Genomic DNA, 23156 nt, shown 5'->3' with positions numbered 1-23156 from the left:
TAAAACAATTAAAACTCGGCATTGAAAATTTTGTTATCAATGATTTAAAAGGGTATAAATGATCATAAAACCATATGAGTATAAAACCTTATTTAATAGATAATCATATTAAAATATACTCTAAATAGGCTAATATCATTTAAGTTTAATTATATACCATATAAAATAGGTAAAAGTGATTGTTTGGATTTTTAAGAATTTTTTTTTAATTTTAGAGATTTTTTTTAAGTTTTATTTTTGAAACATATTATTAAAATGAGCATACTTTGGGTATTAAAATGAGCATAATTTTAAAATTAAATGTATTAAAATTAGTAGTTAATTATTTTGGGTATTAAACCGGGTAGCAAAAATGTTAGCGTATTGAAAAGTTTAACGAATTTTAGTTAGGGTATTTTTATGGAATTTTCTCTTTATCTAAATGATTGAAGATAACAATTGATAATTCATATTCATTTTAAACATATACATATATATATATATATATATATATTATTTTCGATTTAAATATTATATAATATGGTATATTAGTAGATAATGATTTTTCATCAATAAAATCCAATTAAAAAGGATTAGAAAATAAATATATAGGGTATTTTGTTAAAATATTTGGGTTTGAAAATAAGAAAGATAGAAAATTTGGAAGAATTCATAAAATAAATTTATGGACTATTAAATTGTTTATTAAAATATATGGGTTAAATAATAAAAAGATGAAAATTTGGTTCCATGAGGGGAGAAAAAACTCAACTTTATTATTATAGAAAATAGATAGATAAATTTACTAATTTAAAATGTGTACAAAATTTTGTGCATAGCCGCATAGCTAATTAATTTCTCGTTTAGTACAAAATCTAAATAGCTAATTTAAATAGTAATTTTCTCAGTGTAACTATTTTATTTTACAAGCATTATACGGATCACATTTTCGTTTTCTTTTTAGAAAACTAAAACTCTTTATATAAAAAAAAAAGTTAGATGATTGGATACATCATTAAGTATTCCATCAAATTTAAAGAGAAGAACTTTTGAATAAGAAAAGGAAATAGAAAGCAAGCATGATTAAAGATATATTTGTTAGGCCTGGCGTTTGGTGACATATTAGGCTCGCTTCGGTTGATTTGAATTTTTGGTACTATACTCATAAGTTTTATTTGGGTTTTATTATTTTTAGATCGGATTCGGTTCTGTTTAGATTGAGTTACAACCAATGTATATAATTACCCAAAATCTCATGAAATCAATAAAAATGTATAAATTATTCAAATTAAAAATTAAAAATTAGTTAAAATAACTAAAAGTATTTGAAATAACAAAAAAAAACTACAAAAATCTCAAAAATATTTTAAAATATTTAAATGACTTTAACATATGTAAAAAGATTAACAAATTTAGCTAATTTTGGATATTCTGGGATGAGAGATGTATTCAGCTTACGGTTTGAAAAGTTATATATTTTCATATATAATTTGTCCAACTTACTGAAGATGTTTTTACTTTTTAGTAAGGGTTATTGGTTGTTGTATTTTAATGGATTTGAAAATCCGAACAAAATCTAGTGTTATTGGTTCTATGATTTTCAAATCTGTATTAAAATCATGTGTTATTGGTTTAATGATTCATAAATTCTGTATCAAATCAAGTGTTATTCAATCGTACGGATTTACTAATATATTTAATTTTATAATGGATTTGAATGGATTTGTTTAGATTTTTTAGTTAAAAATACAAAGACTCAAATCCGAGGGAAAACCTCCGGATTTGCATATTTTATTTGGATTTATAAATACTATATGGATTTCTAAATCAATCAAAATATATAAACCAATAACACCCCCTTAGTTAATATAACAAAATACTCTATTCTGGAAGGGAAAAACAACTTGATTATTGGTGGTGTCGTTGGGACATTTATGAGGGCATGGATCTTTTGAGAGGAGTGCTGATCAAGACCGGGATGGTGTTTGCGGAAATCCTTTTGTCTAATAACATACTACCGCAAGGTTTATACAAGAAACGTTCACATGGTAGCAATGACTTTCATTCTTATTAATAACATATGGGTGAGCAAGAGAAAACTGCGTGGTGACACGGACTCTTATAGCTGAACCCTCTTTTTCAGGGTGAAGAATATGATGTGTAAGCCTTAATGATTGAGACATACATATCAATGCCCCTCAAATACTCAGCTTGACTCAGATACTACACAAAAAGCAAGGTGAAAGAAGGGCAGTTGACACTGATCAACCAGATAATAGGCAAACAGAAGGATATGACAGTACCTCATTGTGATCATGCCGCAAACTTGGGGTGTTTGATATAGGAGAGAACCCAAACGCAGGCAAGCCAGCTTTCCGGAAGTACCGAGAATCTGTTGATGCAGGGAAGATCTCAGGCTCAGTAGTCTTCCCTCCAGCTTCATTCACAGCGTTTTGTAAGAGTCCCCACCATGGATTTGAATTATCATTTCCGGTAAGTAATTGCTTCCCTGAAAGATTCTGGTCGAACCTCCACAGCTGACATACCGAGAGAACTCTTTCATCAGATACAACTTTGTTAAAATCCTGACCACAGTAGTAAAAATATTCAAAAAATCACCTTATAGGACATGTTCCGGGAAACAGGTGCCCATTCCTCAACCAAACGTTTTTCTAGTGCTACTAGATCAGCAGTGGGTGGGATACAAATGTCGAAGCCAGCTTCTGCCTCGGATGGTTGCAGATTCATCACAAATCCCTTAATCCAAAAGAGGGTTTGTCAGGTTCAGATACAAAGTTTACAACTATGGTCATCATGTGTGAAATAAATAAAAAAGAGAGAATAATACATCTGGAGAAGGAGTGCCAGCTTTGAGGAAAACCATGTTGACAGAGACTACGCCACCGTCAGGCTTCAAGCCAGCTTTGAGCATATCAAACTGAGAAGCTCTGAATCTCATCATACTCTCAATGCTTTTAGTGAGATTCTCTGAGGCTGAGTCATCATAGAGCTTTGAGCCATGGCCAGGTTGTCCTACAGCTTTGATCTGAAGCGACCATGGAATCCTCTCTCCATTGAAGACTCTGTAGTTCTCCGTTGGAGATGGCAAGCCTGATTCATTCATTACCGTTAACAATATTTGTGTGCTCATCTCTTCTTTTCAAAGACATTTTTGTTTTTTTTTTTAACTAACAAAAAAAAAGTAAAAGCTATTTCTAGGTACCATTTATATGAATAATGGTGACCAAGGAACGACGAACAATAATGCATTTTCAAACGTTCCTAAAAAAAATTACCATTCACAAAGAATAATAATTCCCTCTTATTCCTTCTCATTTTTTTTTTTAAAAAATTAAAGAACAAAATTATTTCTTGTTAAATTTGAGAAGAAACAACCGTTTTTTTTTCATTCCTGCTATTTTATTCATGTACATTCATTTTTTATTTGTTCCACTTGTTTCCCAAATGCTCGCCAATCAAAGCCATATATTTTTTAAAAATTACCAAGCTTCATAATCCCCACATCCAAAACCACAACAAACATAATATTATTTTCGTGCGAATAAATTCTAAAATTTGCACATTGTACTTCACAAGTGAGCTAACAATACTTGGGGTGTATGCGTACACTATCTTCTTTAACTAAACAGTTATATTTAGGCTGGGACATTGACCCGAACTTATCAAATTGAACCCTTTTTTTTTGTTTTTGGTTCGATTCGGTTATGAATTCGATTCAGTTCGATATGTTAAAAAATTAGCTTGGCAATCAATTATTTCGATTATTTTGTTTTTAAAAAAAAATAATAACCAAATTATACCAACTTTAATCAAAATCTTGTACCGGACGAACAAAATTTTGAACCAAAATAACTGAAATAACCGAATTTAACAAAACTCTATTGAAAACCCCACATGTTTAACCGAGATTAACCAAAGCCAAAACTTTGCTAACTTCAATTGAATTCAACACAATTTTATAAAAACTGAACTAACCAAAAACCGAATAACTCGGAAAAAAACGAATCCGCATGCCTAGTTATATTAATAAGCTTTACCAAATATTTTCGACCTTCGTCAAGCACAACTGCAATGCTCAAGCTCTTGAATATTTCCGACTCCACGAACCGCCCAACACCATCAGCGCCACCGATCTCTTCATCAGGAACGAACGTGACATATACCGATCTAAGCGGCTTATATCCAGAGGCTACAAGCTTTCGAATTGCTTCTAAGTACTGCATCCCAACGCTCTTCATGTCCTGAGTTCCCCTCGCGTATATTCTACCGTCTTCGTCGATCTCTGCTCCTAGCGGTGGATGATCCCACTTCTCTGCCTCAAAGGGGACGACGTCGACGTGAGAGTTCAAGAGAATCGCAGGTAACGAAGGGTCTGAGCCAGCCCATTTCAGGAGAACAATAGGCTTTCCCTGAACGAACTCGATTGATTGGTATTGGAGAGAGATGGACTGAGCTTGTAATTTAATGAAGTTTGCGGCTGCGTAGTAATCAGGGTTAGGTTGTACGGTGTTTATACGGAGGTAATCTTGGAACCTCGAAATGATCGCCTTCGAGTCTAGAGCCATTGGTGAGGAACTGTAAACACTTAATCAGAGTGGTGAAGATTGAAGAAGCTTATCTTGTAGTTTTATGAGACTGCGTTTTCCACGTGACTAAAAGTCCTTAATAATTGGTCCTTAAACTTTTTTTTTATCCGATTTAAAAAAAAAAAAAATTAAAAACGAACCAATCACGGGCCGCCATGTTTCAGTGGGGTCCGCGAACAATACATTGACCTAACCAAAATGTCTCTTAGTTAGGGACTTTCTCCCTCGGTTATGGTGTTTTTGTGGGTCCTCTCCTCTTAAAGACCAAACTAAAGACTGCAATAATGTTGCCCTAAGCACATGCACCTCTCCTCCCATACCGGATCCCGTCTCGTTATTTAATTCGTGATTTGGGTTAACTATAGAGTAAATGTTTATTAAACATTTAATAGATGTAATTAAAAAGGTCGTTAAATACATGTGTTGACATTTAACTTTAAAAACTATTATTCCAGAATAAAATACTCCATCTGTTTCTTAAAAAAAAGTAATTTTGACATTTTTTATACAAATTTGTTATTAATTTATACATATTTGACAAATAATATTTGAGATAAATAAAATTACTTCTAAATCAATACAGTTTCCAATTTACAGGATACTTCTTGTTGAAAAACTTCCCTAGCTAACAAATTATTTAATCTATTATTTATTTTTCTTTTTCACAATCAATTCTCAATTTAATGAAACTTTCTTCTTTATTTATTACAAATATTCCTCACTGACTCAGTAACTCCAATAAAATAAAATATAACTATAACCTGTTTGACTGCTCAGTTTCTATATTGATTGCTAGTATACACTAATTTTGTTACATATTCATGAGGTCAATTTCTTTTTGACTGCTCGGTTTAACAAAATTAGTGTATACTGCAATCAATAGAAACTGAGCGGTCAAACAGGTTATAGTTATATTTTCTTTGATTGGAGTTACTGAGTTAGCTTAGCGAGGAAGATTTGTAATGCATGGGTTCTTCATGTCCAGGTCAATTTTGTTACTCAGAGGTCAATTTCTTTTTGAAGATGTTTAGATAAAATTTAAAACTAAAACTGAGAATATACATTGAATAGATGCGCACCCAACGGCTCACATGGTACCAACTACCAAGATTTACATTGACATATATGACTTCTCTTCTAAGGGCCGGCTTTAAATAATTACATGCACGAGAATTGCCATCAATTACATAAGATTATTTTGTTTAAAAAAAAAGATTATCATTGATTTCGTTTGAAAGATTCAATTTTGGTACACATTAAATTTAGGTTGACATTCAGTTTTAGAAAGAAAGAACAAAACACAGTTAAACTTGTTATGTCGAGAGACGCGGCTATTTCTTCAGTTAGTTTGTACAGACGTTTAATACAAGTAAAGTACTAAACCATTAAAAATGGACTTGTCTCTGGTATGTTCCATCATCTCATTTATCGAAGAAGACATTGATTTATTTGTTAAATCATTAGAAAATAAAGAAGTGATATATTACATAACAGTCTTGTTTTGAAAAGGAAAATTAGAGTTCTTAGACCAAGTCCATGTTGGTTATGGGCAAGAACAAGAATACTAAAAGTCGTCAAAACCTTCACTATATACATCCGAATAATCAAATGACCAAGCTGCCCAACATATATCCCTATATATATATACCTTACAACATCTTCCTTCTCATTACTTCTCATCCACGAAACAATCACCAAAACATGACTCTCACAAAAACCTCATTAGTCCTTCTTCTTTGCTTCTTAGGTTTCTCCTCCGAAACCGTCAAGTCCCAGAACTGCGGCTGTTCCCCGGACCTGTGCTGTAGTCAGTTCGGTTTTTGCGGTACTGGTAACGACTACTGTGGTCCAGGTTGCCAATCAGGTCCTTGTACAACCCAAGCCGAAAGTCTTGGTACCATTGTGTCGCAATCTTTCTTTGACGGTATTACCAACCGAGCCGGTAGTGACTGCGCCGGAAAAGGATTCTACACACGTGATGCTTTTATTAACGCCGCTAATACGTTCCCCAGCTTTGCCAATTCGGTTACAAGTCTTGAAATTGCTACTATGTTTGCTCATTTCACCCAGGAGGTCGGATGTAAGAATTCATTTCACTTTCTCTGATATATTTATTTCTCTAAGTTTTTTTCGTACATCAACCTAAAATAGCAATAAACAATTTTTGTTCCAAAATTAGCAAGAGTAACAAAATTCAAAATAACATTTACTAAAAAAATAAAAGATATTTTAATTATGAGAAATACCCTAGGATATCAATAAAAAAAGTTTTTGTCATAAAAATAGACCAAAAGAAAAATGACCAAAATATTTCATTAAATAGGTAAATATACATTTATACCCCTAGGTTTAACTATGGTTTAGAGTTAATGGATGAGGGTTTGAGATTGAGGTTTAAAATTTTATAAAATAAAAAATAAATATTAAAAATTTGAAAATAAAAATTTTAAAAATAGTTTCAAAAAGTATTTTCGAATTACAAAAAGAAAATTTGAAAAAAAAAATTCAAAAAAAAAATCGAAAAAAATTCAAAAAAAAAATTATAAAAAAGTTTGAATTTTAAAACATATAATCTAAAACTATTAAAAAAAAATTTCTTTCTTTTTTTAATTTTTTTTTATATCTAGAGTATTAGTATTATTTTACCTATTAAATGAAATATTTTGGTCATTTTCTTCTTTGCTGTCTATTTTTGTGACCAAAACTTGAAAATTGTCTATTTAAGAGAATTGCCTTTTAATTATTTTATATTTGAATTTAGAATTAGTGATTATGGTTTAGGTTTAACATCTACAGGGTGGAATTAGAGGCTTACAATAATAGTTTAGGTTTGGAGTAACTATTTATTTTCCCTTAAATTAATGCTATTATGGATTTTTGTGTGTGTTATATATTGTCATAATATTAAAAATTGAACATTTGACTTGATCCAACTCAATTAAGCTGTTTCTTTATTAAGTACATGGTCTCATGTGTCCGTCTTTATATCGTATAGATTTCTGCTACATAGAAGAGATAAACGGAGCGTCACAAAACTACTGCAACGACAAGGATTTCCCACAATACCCATGTGCAGCTGGCAAAAACTACTACGGTCGTGGTCCGATTCAACTATCATGGAACTACAACTACGCACCATGTGGTCAGAGTCTTGGTCTCGACCTTCTAAGCCAGCCGGAGCTCGTAGGTAGCGATCCAACTGTAGCTTTCAGGACAGCTTTGTGGTTTTGGGTGAATAATGTAAGGCCGGTACTGAGCCAAGGATTTGGAGCCACCATTAGAGCCATCAATGGAAAAGTAGAATGTGACGGTGCGAGTCCAGATAAGGTTAATTCAAGGATTAGGTATTATAGAGAGTATTGTGAGCAGCTTGGTGTGGACCCTGGTTCTAACCTTAGCTGCTAAAAAGCTCTCTAAAGACTATTGTTGGACGGTCGTCTCTATGTTGAAATAATAAAATGAATTCTCATGCATGTTTGGGTTTCAGTGTTCCCTGCTTCACAAGCAAACAAAAATTGCTGTAATAATCTTATGAAAGTTAGTACAAACTAAAAAAAAGTTACTACAACAATGCATGAGATTATCAAAAGTAACTTTTGGATAAATTATATTTTTAAATTGTTTTAGTTTAAATATGTTAAATTCTAAAGTTTTTTAGTGACTGATAAACGAAAATATAAATATGTTTTGATGCTATAATAAGTTTTTTTTTCAATAAAAAAGCTCCACATGCATTATTATGTATAAAAATCAGAATACAGCTATCATCATATCGCAAACCAAATCAAGTTGTCATCCGGGCCTATATCTATGAATGTGTCATGATCGTTTACGTAGTATGAGTTTACTTTGACCAAATAAATTGAAAAGTCAATCCTAATTTTTTTTTTAAAATAATTTTAGTGTGATTCCAAAAGCTTAATCCTAATTTTTCTTTCAAAAAACATAAGATAGTCGTCCCTCGTCAAATGTGGATGCATCCTCGTTACTCCTCAGCGGTTTCTCTATAACTTCAATTTTATCTGAATTGAAAAATTAAATTAAAAGATGGCAAAACTAATACATGGCTTGAAATGTGAGACTTGATCACTGTGTTGCCGGAAAAAAAAAGAAACTATTTCTCGCTATCCGCACATACCAAAGTTAATTGAGGGAAGATAGAAAGTTAGTCATCCTTAATCCCAGGTTATGCTCTCCAAGAGAAAGTGATCATAAAAGCCACCCATGGAGAGTGGGCCTTTCGTAATTTACTCAAATTTTCAGATAAACCCATACAAATTAGATAAAATCCAAAAGCCCACAAAAGAAGAATACAATTAGGGTTTTGTCTTGACTAATAATATATATATACATACACCAGCCCCACAGTACAACACAACTTGTAAGAAGAAAAAGCCGATTGTGTCCGTCTTGTTTTCGATTGTTTTTTTGTTACAACACGTTTAAATGATCAGCTATGATGAAGAAATCGTGTGCCAGAGATGTGGGCTTTGGTCTTCATTGCTGACGGTTAAACACATCCCTCTAAGAAGTTCTGAGCTCTTTATTCTTATTCAACTGAGAAGATAAAACTTTTTTTTTGTTATGATTGGATTGGGCTTTATTCTAGTAATTATTTTAGGTTTATAAGTCGAGGTGACGATAGAAAATTCACAGGTCTGTCAATCCCCTGAAACATTCTGTGATGTTATTGTGATATCTCGACAGGTTCTGATCGACTTATACAAACAAAAAGCCTTTTTCGCTTTTAATGAGTTTTCTTCTGAATTAATATCGAATCTGAGAGTATGATGAATCTAATTTGCGGCTGATATTATATTGATGTTTATTCACCTTGGAGAACTGATTCTCAGATTCAAGATTTGGTATTTTATGTTCTTTTTGGTATTGATTTTTATAATTTTTTTTTTGTTAATTTCGCTGGGCATATGATGAAATTATATTTCATGGGTAATTTGCGTCTGAATCTTCTTGATGTAATCTTTATGATTTTCTGATGCCCAAAAGAAAACTTACTTGTGTTTTAAGTTGACTTACATCGATAGTGAATTGGACGAACAGTTGAGTTTGTCTATGCTTCAGTTTTGTATTTTCTCAAACGTTTTAAAAATCCTAAAGGGATTTGTATGAGAGGAGAGAGCGATGATTATGATGATGATGATGACCATAGAACAATCCAACTCTGACATCTTCTGATGAACTTTACATCATGTACTACCATCTGAATCTCGTTCTCCCTCTATTCTTTTCACATGGTTAATTGATAAATTGATTGTATGGATCTATGTCTGGCCAATAAATAATTTTTTACTGTGAAACTTTGGTTATCTTTCTTTAGTAAAACTTTGAACTGATTCGGACATATACAAACTGATAGGTCAAATAAGCCTTGGAGAGATAGGTGGATACTGCCACCACGTAATCGAAGCCAATGAGCCATAAATTCAGGAAATGAGAAATAGAGCAAAACTGCCAGCACGTAAATTATAGTTCCATGAAGATCCAGCTCCATGAAGTAAATAATCTTGGTCTATTTGTAAACAGTGTAAGAGCTCCCATGTCAAATTAAGTGTGTTAATTATCTGTTTATTCAGGCAATTATAAATCTACAATTCTCCCTAATGTACCTTGTATACCTGAAAGGACATTAACATTACCCATTTCAACATCGATTCCACAAAATATAGATGGAAAAGATCTTTGATCCACCAAACCTTGGTTAGAGAAAAAAGAGAGCCAAGGGCATATATGCAAGAAACAGAAACACAAAGACAAAAGCTTGTTTAGTTTCTGGTGGTTTGTCTTAATGGGCCTTTAAATGTGTCTTAATGGACCTTCATTTGGGCTAGGCACAAAATGATATTTTAAAACGAAGTCGTTTCGTCGCTTCCTCCTTCCTCCTTCCTCCCTTCGTCTTGTAATCGAAAACATTCACCGTCACTTAGCTCCGGAGCTCAATCTTGCTCATCCTATCGGCGGCAGGTATTCTATTTTTGAACTTTCTCTTATCTTCCACCGATCCTCATTCGATCTGAAAGCTCTATTTTTTTATAAATATAACTTCATCTAAAATCGTTACTTTCTCAATTGATTTTCCAACTCTGTCGCATCTCCTGAATCTTCACGTTATGTGATCAATAAGTGATTTCAGGGACAAGGGCATACTATGAATGCTAATACATCACAAAAGCTCGAAGCTTTGGTCTCCGATGGTGTACCAGTGAATGTATACATATGGGACATGGACGAGACTCTAATCTTGCTTAGATCTCTCTTAACTGGGACCTACGCCGAGTCCTTCAACGGCTCTAAAGATGTTAAAAGAGGTGTAGAGATTGGTGAGATGTGGGAGAAACACATTCTTAAAATCTGTGACGACTGCTTCTTCTACGAGCAAGTAAGTTCTTTCTTTTTTTTTTTTTTTTTTGTTCACAAAAACTTATTCAAAACCAGACACTAAAACATCAGTACTTGTGTTTTGTTTTGTTTGCAGGTTGAGGATTGTAATGAGCCGTTTATTGATTCCTTGAGGGAGTACGATGATGGCAAGGATCTCTCTAGCTATGACTTCAAGCAAGACGAGTTTAGTTCCCCTACTGATGACTTGAACAAGAGGAAACTCGCGTACAGGCATAGAGCCGTTGCGGAGAGATACGAAAAGGTTGCTGGTGCATTTTCATTTGTTTATTTGTTGCTTGGATGTTAAGCTTTCTCTCTTTTGTTATTGCTAGGGTTTAGCTCGGATAGTTGACAGTGGAACAGTGAGTGTGTTGGATGAGTTGTATGAAGTAACAGATGGATACACAGACCGGTGGCTTTCTTCTGGTGAATATACAATTTTGTCTCTTTCTTGTTGTTCTGTTCTTTAAGTGCCTAATATAGTTTTGTTTTAATTGCAGCAAGGGCCTTCTTGGAGCAGTGTTCAAATGGAACAAATCCAAGCTCTCAGGATATACACATTCTAGTGACTTCCGGGGCACTCATACCAAGCCTTGTGAAGTGCCTGCTTTTCCGGCTAGATACGTTCTTGAGACATGAAAATGGTAAGTAACCCCTTCTTAGTTTAGCTTCAGATTCACACACTTGTTCGAACTCTGGATTCTCATTTGCTCTGTGTCTTTTCTCAGTGTACAGTTCAATAGATGTGGGGAAGCTCCAATGTTTCAAATGGATCAAGGAGCGTTACCACCATCCGAAGTTCAGATTCTGTGCGATAGGGGACGGTTGGGAAGAGTGTGCAGCCGCGCAGACGATGCAGTGGCCATTCGTTAAGATTGATTTGCAGCCGGATAGCTCATACAGGTTCCCTGGCGTAACGCCAAAGACTGTGAGCTACTACTTTGCTGCTGTATATGGCAACTCTGATACTGATACCAACAAAGAGTAAGTACCAGGAAAGCCTTTTCCTTTGTAACATATGCATGTGACGTTTCACATGCAAACTCACCATTGTTTATACATTACTACTTTGCTGCTGTATTTGGTATCTATAAACCAAGCAGCTCCTCTTGTAGTTTTATATTTAAGATTTTGTCTTTTGCAATATTTGATTGCTAGTTACTGTATGGTGATCCATCACAAGTAATTGGGAAATGAGAGAGAGAGACACTCTCATAAAGTCGGATTTGTACGGATGTGTTGTTTCTACTCGTCTCACATTGCTTGTTAATCGAGTTTGTTGCAACAACGACCAAGTGCTGGCTCGTAGTCATCAAGATCACTATCAACCCGCATAGCTTTGATCTTGCTGAAGTAGGTCGCAACATCTTGTCGTTCTTTACGACATGCCACAAGTATCAGTTTTTAACTCGTGGATAGCATGATGAATCTTGAGTTCAATGCTTTTTGCGTATAACAATTCAGTTAGCAATTTATTTGAGAGTAAATCATGTCTTGTACTGCTTAGAACTAGCCAGTAGTTGTTGAATAGTTATGTCGATATCTCAAGTTTTTGCCCATCGTTTGTAACTGAAACTCACTTAATAGGATTGAAATTAAGATGTGATGCCCGTATGACTATGGTCAAGTGGTAGATGAGACCTGGGAATGTGCTACAACACTCCAATGGGGCTCAAATCTCCCTTGAAACAAAGTCACAATTATGTGGGACTTTTGGGTTTGGGCTTCGGCTCAGGAAGTCTGGTAACAAGCGATCCAGATGCAATGAAAATGATCTGTTGAATGCAAATAGTAAATTGCTGAGAGATATCTTTGTTTCTTGACTCTGGAGATTCAATGGAAGTCGCCATACATGGTAGAGACAGTAGTATTCATCGATTGATCAAAATTAGAACAAATAGATTAAAACATTTAGAAAACATAACGAGTTTTTGTGTTTGGATGGATTAGGATTTGATTCAGATACTAATATGACTATGCTGAAGTTGATATGAACACTTTTGATCATTAGAAATATAGATAGTTATTTAATTATACAAAGATTTTAAAACAACTCTTCTAAGAGATAACAGAAAAAATATATATAAAATACAAAGGAAAAAAATCCTGTTGATATGGAAGATGTCGTAGTATTTTTAATTTGGATAACGATGAACCAACAAAAAACTGTTCTCTTTGAAAAAAAAATTCTTGTTGCATCTGCTGCATAAAATACAAATCGGAATTGTTTTATATTCATGTACTTTAGTCATCATAGTAACGAATTTTTAAAATAAGCGCTACTGTGTCTATCCAATCTAAGCTTGATAACAGAACAAGTAGGCATTACGTTATTAAAATGAACACAGAAATATTAGCGGTCAAACATTTGGATGTGATAGTTTTGATCATTAATGTTTTACTAATAAGTATTATGTATATGAAACTATAATTAGCAAGTAATCTTTTACAACTTTATGGACTTTACATAAAGAAAGATCGGTTAGCTTGTTTTAGAATGCTTATATTCTTGATACTAACAGTATTTTTTTTTGTAAAAGTTAGTTTGACACAAAATCCTGTGAAGAAAGAACAAGGATCCGTTGTACTTGGTAAAAATCATGGCTGTCTCTACTTTACCCACACTTTGTATTTTCATATCAACACTTTCATCTGCAGATACTAGATAAGTATCCTCATGGCTACAGTATATTGTTTTGAAATTATAAAAGTATTTCATCCCCAACAAAAACCAGCAGATGTATATCTCTAATAAAGTGCATGTGTTATTATTGATCATTACAAGTTTACAATTACTTACCAACAGGCAAGCTATTTCATTAGAATTTCATTGTGAAAGATTTAACAATTGTGTATTTCTTCGCAATATAGAAATATATTTCCTTGTGAAAGGTTGAATGAAAACAAAGAAAGAAAGAAAAGTTATACAAGTTATTATTTAAAAGCCATCAGTATATCGGTAGTATTGTCAAAGTTTTGTTTCAGATTTGTAGATATTACAAGCTGGAATCTTATACTAACTTTTGGATATAAAAAATACAAAAGGAAAATAGAAAAAAAAAACATATATTAAAAATGCTCTAGTTTACAATCACAGTAAATGAGCACTATGTAAGTTTAGAATCCATAATCGTGTTGGTTTTACTTTTAATTGATGAAACAGTATTTTAGTAATATTTTGTTTATTCCAAGCTATAAGCAATATTATATTTGAGATAAATAATGTAATGATTGTAAATTAATACTAAATGTTCTGTGATGAACATTTCGGCTACTTTGCTTTAGATAATTGCGTGTGTGACAGCTTAGCTAGCATCAAATGGGTTGGGCAATTAAAGATATGATTGTAATGGAATGGTCAGATTAATAATTTAATTTCTTAATTTGCACTCCACTTGTACTTTTCTTTGTAGTGTTTTACTAGTATTACTTTAATCTTCTTTGTCGTTTAGTATTTCTTGTCATTTAGTACTTTTTTATACACATGTTGGTGACCTCAAACTTTGAAAAGGCGGAAATTTTATTCAGTCATGTGTGTTTGGAAAAACCCTAGCGAGCTCAATGAGTGTGAATTTTTTTCCTTTTGATTTTGCATTATACTTATATCTTTGAACCATTTTTGTTCGGTAAAGTGCATGTAAAACATTGGGATATATTGATTCAGTGATATATATTGCTACAATATGTTTGCCGTTTCCCAAGATATCAACTTGGGGGTGAGCCTTTGCGGGTTACAATAAAGTTATTTAGATCAATGTTACTGAATCTTTTATGTTTTTTTGGATAAAATATACTACTATAATGTATGTCTCTTCCGGTGTTCGTGATTTTCGCTATAAAACTGTGATAATAAACATTAAGAAATTATAATGTAAGAGAAAAAGTGTGTATCATAGTTAGGTCACATAATTATTAATAAAATGCGTTAGTGTAAGTTGTTATTGGATATGTATTATTAATGTATAAAAAAGTTTAAACCGTTAATGCCGTTGAAAGTTAGTATGTCACAAAATAAATTATGTGAAATTTTAATATACTCCTTCTGTTTTTGTTGTTTTAGGTTTCGGCATACGGATTAAAGAAACAATTAATTTTGTACATTTTCTATAAAAAGTACTATTATCTATACACCTAACCATATTTCAAATTTTGCATAAATTTAATAAATTTTGCATTGAAAATCGAAAACGACACTTATTTTGTAAGGAAAAAAATTCTCTAAAACGACACTTAATATGAAATGGATGGAGTAGTATCTAATAAAACCAGAGAACTCGAAGCATTTATATATGCATGGAACAAAAAATAACTGAAATTAAATAAGAAATCGATTATACATATATGCTACTCATTAAGTCGAAAATAATTTTAGAAGCTTAAAAAAAAAAAACAAATCGGCAACCTAAGTAAAAACTAAAAGTACATGTACTCAAGGATCAATACATGAACAATTGATTTTTGTTTAACAACATGAACAATTGATATGTAAGAAAAAAAATCACAACTCCATAAATTCCGTGAAAATAAAAGAGGAAAAAAGAAAACAAATTGAAACTTTTTAAAAACAGAAGCTAAAACGGAGCCCTACCGGTGCCGGCAGAATTCCCCGGCCAATGTTCACCTCCCATATGAGGCAAACTCATCGGTAAACTGTAGAACGGCAATCCACCGCCACCCCCTGTGGCTTCCGAGTAAATATTTCCTCCGCCTCCACCGCCGCTTTGGACCAGTAACTGCTCTTCATGCTCGTCTAAAGGCAACCTTTCATAAGCCACGTTCGTGAAAGAAGCCGCCATGACCATCACCGGCCCCGCCGCCATCAATTCTCCAACAACGTTACCTCCAACGACCTGTCCCTGAGCTCCGGCTAGGAATATCGTCAAGCTAGTCGCTCCTGGAGGAGCAGGCGGCGGAAGAAAAGATCCAGAGAGGGAAAGAATCTCGAAAGTGCCACGCAAAGTCACAACAGCTCCGACCGCTGTCGGCTGACGGATGCTGACGTTAGTGACGGTTCCGGTTCCGGACATAACACAGATCCCTCGCTGTCTCCGCCGCGCGTAAGTGGAGATGCACTCGAAAACGTCGAAGCCACTTCCCACTTCGAGAATGTGAGCCCTAAGAGTGTTAGCGCTCTCGCGCGTGACGATCGTAGGAGGTTTCGGTTTGTTCTTTGATCCAGCTGGACGGCCACGTGGCCGCCGCATAACGAGGTCCCCGCTTCCTCCTCCTCCGCCACCGCCTAGTCCAGAGTTGTCAGTAGATACTATTAATTCTAAACCTTGATGATGGTGGTTTCCTCCAGCGCCACCGTCATCTTCGCGGTGATTGTCGGTGGAGAATTGGCCGACGTTGTGGACGTAACGAGAGGTTGAGCCTAGATCGAGACCAGCCATGTCAATATCAAAGAGGTAAGAAAACAAAATATATATTTGACAGGGGGAATAGAGATTTTTTTTTAAGCAAGTAGAGATGCTAAGAGCACCATTAACCCTAAGACCACCATTAACCCTAAGATCACCAATAACCTTAGCACCCCATTTGGGGTGTTTAATTTTTTTAGTTTTTTTAAAGTTTTTTCTCTGATTTAAAAAAAAAATTAAAAACAAACCAATCGCGGGCCGTCACGTGTCAGTGGGGTCCGCGATACAGGGCTAACACCGTTGCTTAATTAAGCAGAAAACACACATGTGCTTAGTTTTTGTGTGGATCTCACCCACTATTATATTAATTTTTTGCTAAGCACCCCCCTCTAAACACTCTCATTAATCATGTTCTAAAATTGCTTAAGTGGTATGCTTAAAAAAAAATTAATTTTTTTTCTTGTCTGAAAAAATAAAATTTAAAGAATGATCAATCACGGGTCGTCACGTGTCCATGGGGCCCGCAAACAGTACAAGCAACAACTGCTTGTGATGTCTAATTAAGCACTCTTTAATTTTCTTCTCTTTTCTTTTATTTTAATTAAAAAAATGCTAAATACCCCTTAAGCATCCATGGTTATTAGTGCTCTAATGATTTAAGTTTAGATTTAATGGAAAGGATAGTAGGCAAGCGGGAAAACTAATAAAAAGTTGAGAAAAAATAGAGAAATTCTATCAAATAGACATTTTTTAAGTTTATGTCACAAAAATAGATTTCAAAAAATAAAATGACCAAAATATTTTTTTTTATTTTGAAAATTTTAATATTTTTTTAGTTTTTAAAATTTGAACTGATACCCCCAAAACCCCACTCATTAACTCTAAACCCTAAACTTTAAATCATAAACCATAAATCATAAATTTTAAATCCTAAACCCAAAATATACCTTTTAATAAAACATTTTAATCATTTTGATATTTGGGATCTATATCTGTGATAAAAACTTTTTTAGGTCTATCGTAGGGAATTTTTCGAGAAAATATATGGAAACATGAGAAATGAAATGTTTTGAAGTAGAGGATGGGGAAGAAGAAGTAGACGACCAAGTCTTTTCTCTGGACCCAATTGGCCCCAAAAGACAATTATTATTATAAGGTTTTATTATTCTTTGTGTATGTAGTGCAAGTATATGTATATAATAGAATCAATAAATTTAGAGTCCAAAGTTACTCGCAAGTCTTAATTATTACATTGCCGAGTATGTATTTATAAAGACGTTATTGAGTTTCTAGATTTTGTTAGGTGTATACCATTGTACTATGTCTTCTCGCCTAATAAAGCATTGGATATTTGGAGACAACATCGAGATCCCAAAAATGAGGAAAATATATAATTTGTTTGATTTTTTTTTCATGTGATTATTATAAATCAAGTATATAGATTTATTATATAATTACATGTTTTCTACAATGTGACCAGCGAAAGGTTAGACTAGGATTCTTAGTAACAATACCTATAGGTGAACCAATACATAAAACTAATGAAAACATAAACAAATGAGTGAATAACTATATAAGATTTGGACAAAGAAAATGTTAAATCCGCCCATAAGTTGACCAGCAATGTATGTAAGCTTATCAAATAAAATTGTATGTCAGGAACTTATCATACAATTATATGTAGTTTCTTTATCTTAAAATTAGTTATTACATACTTGCTGTTGAAAGATGAGAATGTAAAAAAGCATATTGACCTCTAATTTAACTGACCTCAAAGGCCGTAAGCCATTGGACGTATATCAACTTTTATTACCACGAGCCATGCATGAGGAGATATTCAGTTTTGTATAATGTCCAATTAATTAATTCAGTTTTTACCATCGATTAATTCTGATTCAGTCACTCTTTTAACAAACATAAATGTAAACAATTCACTTTCATATAAATTTATAGGCTTAAACTTAAAAAAAGTGTAAAGGTCCGCTAACTTTGTCATTCAAATTTACGCTGTCTCGCATGAAACCTCAAATGTTTTGTCGTAAATTTGTAATAAATTATTTTTCGAAAAAAAACTTGTAATAAATTACTGGGAGCATGAAATACGAAGTCGATGAAGAGAGTTGAATTGTAACTAAACTATAGTTAGTTAACCAAGTTGACACGTTAAGTCATTAACTAGGTTTTTCTTTTCCTTGTCAACGATTAACTATGGTTAACAACTTGAGATGCTTTCTCATTATGATTAGTTTAAACTAATGAAGAGGAACATTAAATAAATGGTAAGCAGCGCGAAGATTCATGCGGTCAAGTGAGCGCAGCGGCGTGTTGTTCCATGCTCTTTATGAGGTTTGATTGACCTTTTCGTTAATACAATCCTCAATTGTTAAAACAAAAAAAAATATACCGGAAGACAAAAAAAGCAAGTCAACTAGGGAAACGCGGATTTTCTCTCGATCTTCTCTCCCCACCAACTCTCCGCTTCGACATCTCCTCTCACCTCTCGTTCCGGTGGCCGACGGAGGGTCTCTACCCGTCGGTCGCCACCCCATTTCGTCACCGTTTCCTAGCCTCTGCCCTCTCATGCTTCGGTCTCTTCCACTTCCTCCTTGCTTCATCTCCTATGTTTATCGTCGGGTTGCGGCCGGACCAGACGATTCAAACCGGTGGCTGTGGGTGTCCTCAGCTTCCCTGGAGAGATGGCGATGTCGTGGTGAGCCGGATCTGAGCTGGAGGCGTCGTCAAGCTGGTAGATCTAGGGTTTCACCCGGAGTTGATCTGGGTCAGATCTCTCCCGGATGGTTCGCCAGAGTGGCCTTGCGTCGCTGCCTTCGCCGTTCTGGTCAGGATACTGCATCCACTGTATCTCCCCTGTCTCTGCTTGCGACTGCTTTGGTAAGAACTTCCCCCCCTTGTTCCAAGTTTAAAAGATGGTTCCTCAACAACCACTTGGTGTTTCTTTGGGTTTCGATCTGTTTGGGATTGGGTTGGATTGGAGTTTCGTGTCGTTACTCTGCTCGTCTGACTTCCTAGGATGGGTCTCTCCTCCTGCTTCGCCTGCTGTAAGGAGCTCGAGCTCCTCCGTTCTTCAAGCTTCAGAATGAAGCTGGTCGTTGTCCTCTGCCTCTCTTGGTGTTCTGTGGCCGGAATCCCTCGTGCTTTGCTTGCCTGGTGGGACCAGAGTCCAGCCGTTTAAACCTCTGCTTCCACCTGCAAGTACTCACCTTAGCTTCATATACCGGTTTCTCTACATCGGCTAGGATTCTCAGAGTATGGCATAGCAGTTTCTTGAGATAGCAACGTCTGGAGTGGACTTCATTTGCTTGCGATGGCCGGACCAGGGCTTGCCAATCCTGCTTCGCCTGTCCTTCTTTTGATGTCGCCTTCGGGATGGTCTGCGGCCCCTCGGACTGTTCTCCGGTTGCGATTCTCTACTGACCCGAGTGATCTTGATGCAGGTGCCGACTTCAAGATCTTCTCTCTGGTCTCCTGTTAGCTAAATGGTTGTCATAGGATCTGTTAAACTAGCTAAGCTTTCTCGCAGCCTCATGGTTGTGACTGAGCCTTCTTAGTCTTAGTGAGTCCTTTTACTTTTTTTTGTGGCTTACTATGGTTCCACTGCTTTGTCTTGTTGACTTAGCGACTTAGATTCAATAGGATTATATCAGTCGAAGTCCATTGTATCTCTATGCCTCATTATTAAGTTAATAAAATTCACATACTTAACAAAAAAAATATATATACCACGTTGATTAGTTCTATATTTGATTTCTCGAAAGTTTAATGACAAACCTATGAGAAATTTTTAGGTTAGCAGTAAAGCTTTTTTGTCACAAATATAGCATACATGAGTTAAAATGTCAAAACTATTTTATTAAATAGGTATATAGACACTTATACATCTAAAGATAAATAATCTAGAATTAGGGTTTACATGGGAGGGGTGGAGCTTTAGAGGATGAGGTCTAGGATTAAAAAAAAAAAATTAGTTTTATAAAGACTTTTCAGATTTCAAAATATTTTTCTAAAAATAAAAAAAAAATTGATTTTTGTTAAATAAAATAAAAAGTTTGAATTGAAAACATATTATTCAAAAAAGAAAAAATTACTTTTTTTATTTTTATTATTTATTTAAATAATTATTTATATTTATATATTTATAAAATAAGGGTAAAATGGTATTTTACCACTTTAAAATGGTATGTTACCTTTTTAATAAAACTTATTTAGGTCTTTTTCTCCTTTGTGTGTTTTTATAACGCTGATTTATTATGATATTATGATTATGAGAAAGATTACATAGACGATTCGACAACCGACAATACTATATGCCTTATGAGGATTTATGCTAAACTGCATCACCTGAGCCGTCTAATGAAGATCCACGTCTAACCGAATTACTTACACCATGTTGAAAATCTCTTGTAAGTCTATTTTTCCGTATTCTGCATATTTATCTAATAAATCACTTTCTCCTCCGCGTGTTCTGTTAGAAAAAAAAAAACTATTTTTAGTGTCTCTTATGAGAATTAACCTAAAACTATGTGGTAAAATGAGTTTGATTCAAATTTTAAAACTGTTATGAAAAGAACTGGAATTTTATTGTATCGCAGGAATTTAAATAAGGGCAAAATATTATACCCGTAGAATATTTAATACTGATAGAAAGATTATTATCAGAGAGAAGAGAAGAGTGAATGATGTGCTTCTAAACGATCGAACTCGATCGTATATATAGAGAAAAAATCTACTGTGCAAATAGTGCAGCGGACTCCATATCTTTTATAATTTCAAACATTACGGCTCTTTCCGTTTTTGTTGACTTTCGTAACACTCCCCCTTGGGGGCCGGTGTCACTATCCGCTTTCGCTTAACGTCTTTGTTGTCTCGTTAAAAACCTTTCCAGGAAAACCCAATGGGAAAAACCATAGTAAGGTAAAAAGAGTACAACTACGTAAGCTCCCCCTCGAATAAGCAGTCATAGATCCTTCAGATGACGCATTCCAATGTTATGGATGTGTTTTCTGAATACCAAGGTAGGGAGTGATTTTGTGAAGAGGTCGGCTGCATTGTCGCATGATCGAACATATCTTACTTCAATCTCTTTATTCTTCTCGAGCTCTTGAGTGTATGAGAAGAACTTCGGAGGTATATGTTTGGTTCTATCACTTTTGATATATCCTTCCTTCGTTTGAGCAACACATGCCGCGTTATCTTCATATAGAATAGTTGGCTCCGTATTTTCGCCAATCCCACTGTTTGAACAGATGTGTCGGCTTATTGATCTTAGCCATACACATTCTCTACTTGCTTCATGTAGTGCAATGATCTCAGCGTGATTTGAAGAAGTAGCAACAAGTGTCTGCTTCTGAGAACGCCAAGATATGGCGGTGCCTCCAATTGTAAAAACATATCTTGTCTGGGATCGAGCTTTGTGTGGATCTGACAAATAACCTGCATCTGCAAAACCAATCATTTGACCTTTTGAACTTTTAGGATAAAACAAGCCTAAATCAGTTGTTCCTTGAAGGTAACGAAAGACATGTTTAATTTCATTCCAATGTCTTCGTGTAGGAGACGAACTGAATCTCGCTAAAAGATTAATGGCAAAAGATATGTCAGGTCGAGTACAATTCGCAAGATACATAAGAGCTCCAATTGCACTTAAATATGGAGTTTCAGGACCAAGTATTTCTTCATTTTCCTCAGATGGTCGAAACGGATCATTTTCAACATTAAGTGATCTAACGACCATCGGGGTGCTAAGAGGAGTTGCTTTATCCATGTTAAAACGTTTCAATACTCGTTTGGTATATGTAGACTGGTGTACAAATATACCCTTTCGAGAATGCTCAATTTGTAATCCTAGACAATATTTTGTCTGGCCGAGATCTTTCATCTCAAATTCTCCTTTCAGATAGTTTGATGCCTTTTGGATTTCATTTTGAGTTCCAATAATATTAAGATCATCAACGTACACCGCGATTATCACAAATTCGGATGTTGTTTTCTTTATGAAAACACAAGGGCATATAGGATCATTCGTGTATCCTTCTTTTGTTAAGTGTTCGCTGAGACGATTATACCACATTCGTCCAGATTGTTTTAACCCATATAATGATCTTTGCAATTTTATTGCACATAACTTTTTAGGTTTGGAACTTAACGTTTCAGGCATTTTAAATCCATCTGGGATTCTCATATAGATATCAGTATCTAATGATCCATATAAATATGCCGTAACGACATCCATGAGACGCATTTCTAAATTTTCATTGGCCGCTAGGCTCATCAGGAATCTAAATATGATTGCGTCCATAACAGGAGAATAAGTTTCCTCATAATCAATTCCTGGTCTTTGAGAGAAACCTTGTGCTACAAGACGAGCTTTGTATCTTGTAATCTCGTTTTTCTCATTTCTTTTTCGGACAAACACCCATTTGTACCCAACAGGTTTTACATCTTTGGGTGTGAGCACAATAGGTCCGAATACATTTCATTTGTTAAGTGAATCTAATTCGACTTGAATTGCATCTTTCCATTTTATCCAGTCATGTCTCTTTTGACATTCATATACAGACTTTGGTTCTGGATCTTCGTTTTCTTCATTTATTTCCTTTGCTAAAAGGTATGAGAAAACGTCATCAATATCATCCATCTCATTTCGTTTCCATATCTTTCCATTATGGATGTAATTGATAGAAATCTCATGATTTCCTTCAGATTCAAGATGCTTTATATTGTCATTAGATTCACAATTTTCTTCGTCCAAAATATTTTCTGTTATTTTGGGAGTATCATGCTTTTCACATTC

At 34.4% G+C, this 23156-nt stretch overlaps 4 protein-coding genes, 2 non-coding genes and 2 pseudogenes across 7 annotated transcripts; 6 read left to right on the top strand and 2 right to left on the bottom strand.

Annotated features, from left to right (window-relative positions):
• Positions 1-1962: 1962 nt before the first annotated feature.
• Positions 1963-4641, bottom strand: LOC106404689 (aminoacylase-1). The gene is made up of 5 exons (XM_013845384.3): positions 4052-4641; positions 2828-3090; positions 2599-2736; positions 2283-2516; positions 1963-2202 (listed from the first exon to the last, which is right to left on the bottom strand). Exons 1-5 carry the CDS (start codon positions 4563-4565, stop codon positions 2119-2121), a joined length of 1233 nt encoding a protein of 410 aa, XP_013700838.2. The 5' UTR covers positions 4566-4641; the 3' UTR covers positions 1963-2118.
• A 1538-nt stretch (positions 4642-6179) lies between these two features.
• On the top strand, positions 6180-8157 carry LOC106402912 (endochitinase At2g43590-like). Its single transcript, XM_013843736.3, has 2 exons — positions 6180-6666; positions 7582-8157. Exons 1-2 carry the CDS (start codon positions 6195-6197, stop codon positions 7989-7991), a joined length of 882 nt encoding a protein of 293 aa, XP_013699190.2. The 5' UTR covers positions 6180-6194; the 3' UTR covers positions 7992-8157.
• An 880-nt stretch (positions 8158-9037) lies between these two features.
• LOC125584929 lies at positions 9038-9128 on the top strand. The gene has a single exon (XR_007321827.1). It is a non-coding gene; the product is annotated as a small nucleolar RNA U61 (small nucleolar RNA).
• Positions 9129-9216: 88 nt separating this feature from the next.
• On the top strand, positions 9217-9304 carry LOC125584947. Its single transcript, XR_007321843.1, has one exon. It is a non-coding gene; the product is annotated as a small nucleolar RNA snoR14 (small nucleolar RNA).
• Positions 9305-9364: 60 nt separating this feature from the next.
• On the top strand, positions 9365-9440 carry LOC125584923 (annotated as a pseudogene).
• Positions 9441-9505: 65 nt separating this feature from the next.
• Positions 9506-9591, top strand: LOC125584922 (annotated as a pseudogene).
• Positions 9592-10466: 875 nt separating this feature from the next.
• LOC106402538 (eyes absent homolog) lies at positions 10467-12151 on the top strand. 2 transcript variants are annotated; one of them, XM_013843303.3, is made up of 6 exons: positions 10467-10568; positions 10738-10983; positions 11080-11247; positions 11318-11411; positions 11486-11629; positions 11714-12151. In XM_013843303.3, exons 2-6 carry the CDS (start codon positions 10753-10755, stop codon positions 11971-11973), a joined length of 897 nt encoding a protein of 298 aa, XP_013698757.2. In that variant the 5' UTR covers positions 10467-10568; positions 10738-10752; the 3' UTR covers positions 11974-12151. The 2 variants fall into 2 exon arrangements, with proteins under 2 accessions (XP_013698757.2, XP_013698756.2); XM_013843302.3 differs by having other exon boundaries at positions 10470-10568; positions 10729-10983.
• A 3241-nt stretch (positions 12152-15392) lies between these two features.
• On the bottom strand, positions 15393-16650 carry LOC106405280 (AT-hook motif nuclear-localized protein 21). The gene has a single exon (XM_013845851.3). The coding sequence runs from the start codon at positions 16376-16378 to the stop codon at positions 15557-15559; it is 822 nt and encodes a 273-aa protein (XP_013701305.1). The 5' UTR covers positions 16379-16650; the 3' UTR covers positions 15393-15556.
• Positions 16651-23156: the final 6506 nt, after the last annotated feature.

This window comes from Brassica napus, chromosome C3 (genome assembly GCF_020379485.1).
Source record: "Brassica napus cultivar Da-Ae chromosome C3, Da-Ae, whole genome shotgun sequence".
NCBI lineage: Eukaryota > Viridiplantae > Streptophyta > Magnoliopsida > Brassicales > Brassicaceae > Brassica > Brassica napus.
Note: the sequence above shows the minus strand (reverse complement) of the source record. Positions and strands in the feature narration are given on the sequence as shown.

Coding starts and splice junctions, on each gene's coding strand:
- LOC106404689 (XM_013845384.3), bottom strand. CDS start 4,565: ATGGCTCTAGACTCGAAGGCGATCATTTCGAGGTTCCAAGATTACCTC. Junction 3,091..4,051: donor TGCAGTTGTGCTTGACGAAG/GTCGAAAATATT, acceptor TGAATGAATCAG/GCTTGCCATCTCCAACGGAG. Junction 2,203..2,282: donor TGCGGCATGATCACAATGAG/GTACTGTCATAT, acceptor CTTTTTGTGTAG/TATCTGAGTCAAGCTGAGTA.
- LOC106402912 (XM_013843736.3), top strand. CDS start 6,195: ATGACCAAGCTGCCCAACATATATCCCTATATATATATACCTTACAAC. Junction 6,667..7,581: donor TTTCACCCAGGAGGTCGGAT/GTAAGAATTCAT, acceptor TATATCGTATAG/ATTTCTGCTACATAGAAGAG.
- LOC106402538 (XM_013843303.3), top strand. CDS start 10,753: ATGAATGCTAATACATCACAAAAGCTCGAAGCTTTGGTCTCCGATGGT. Junction 10,984..11,079: donor ACTGCTTCTTCTACGAGCAA/GTAAGTTCTTTC, acceptor TTTTGTTTGCAG/GTTGAGGATTGTAATGAGCC. Junction 11,412..11,485: donor AGACCGGTGGCTTTCTTCTG/GTGAATATACAA, acceptor TTTTAATTGCAG/CAAGGGCCTTCTTGGAGCAG.
- LOC106405280 (XM_013845851.3), bottom strand. CDS start 16,378: ATGGCTGGTCTCGATCTAGGCTCAACCTCTCGTTACGTCCACAACGTC.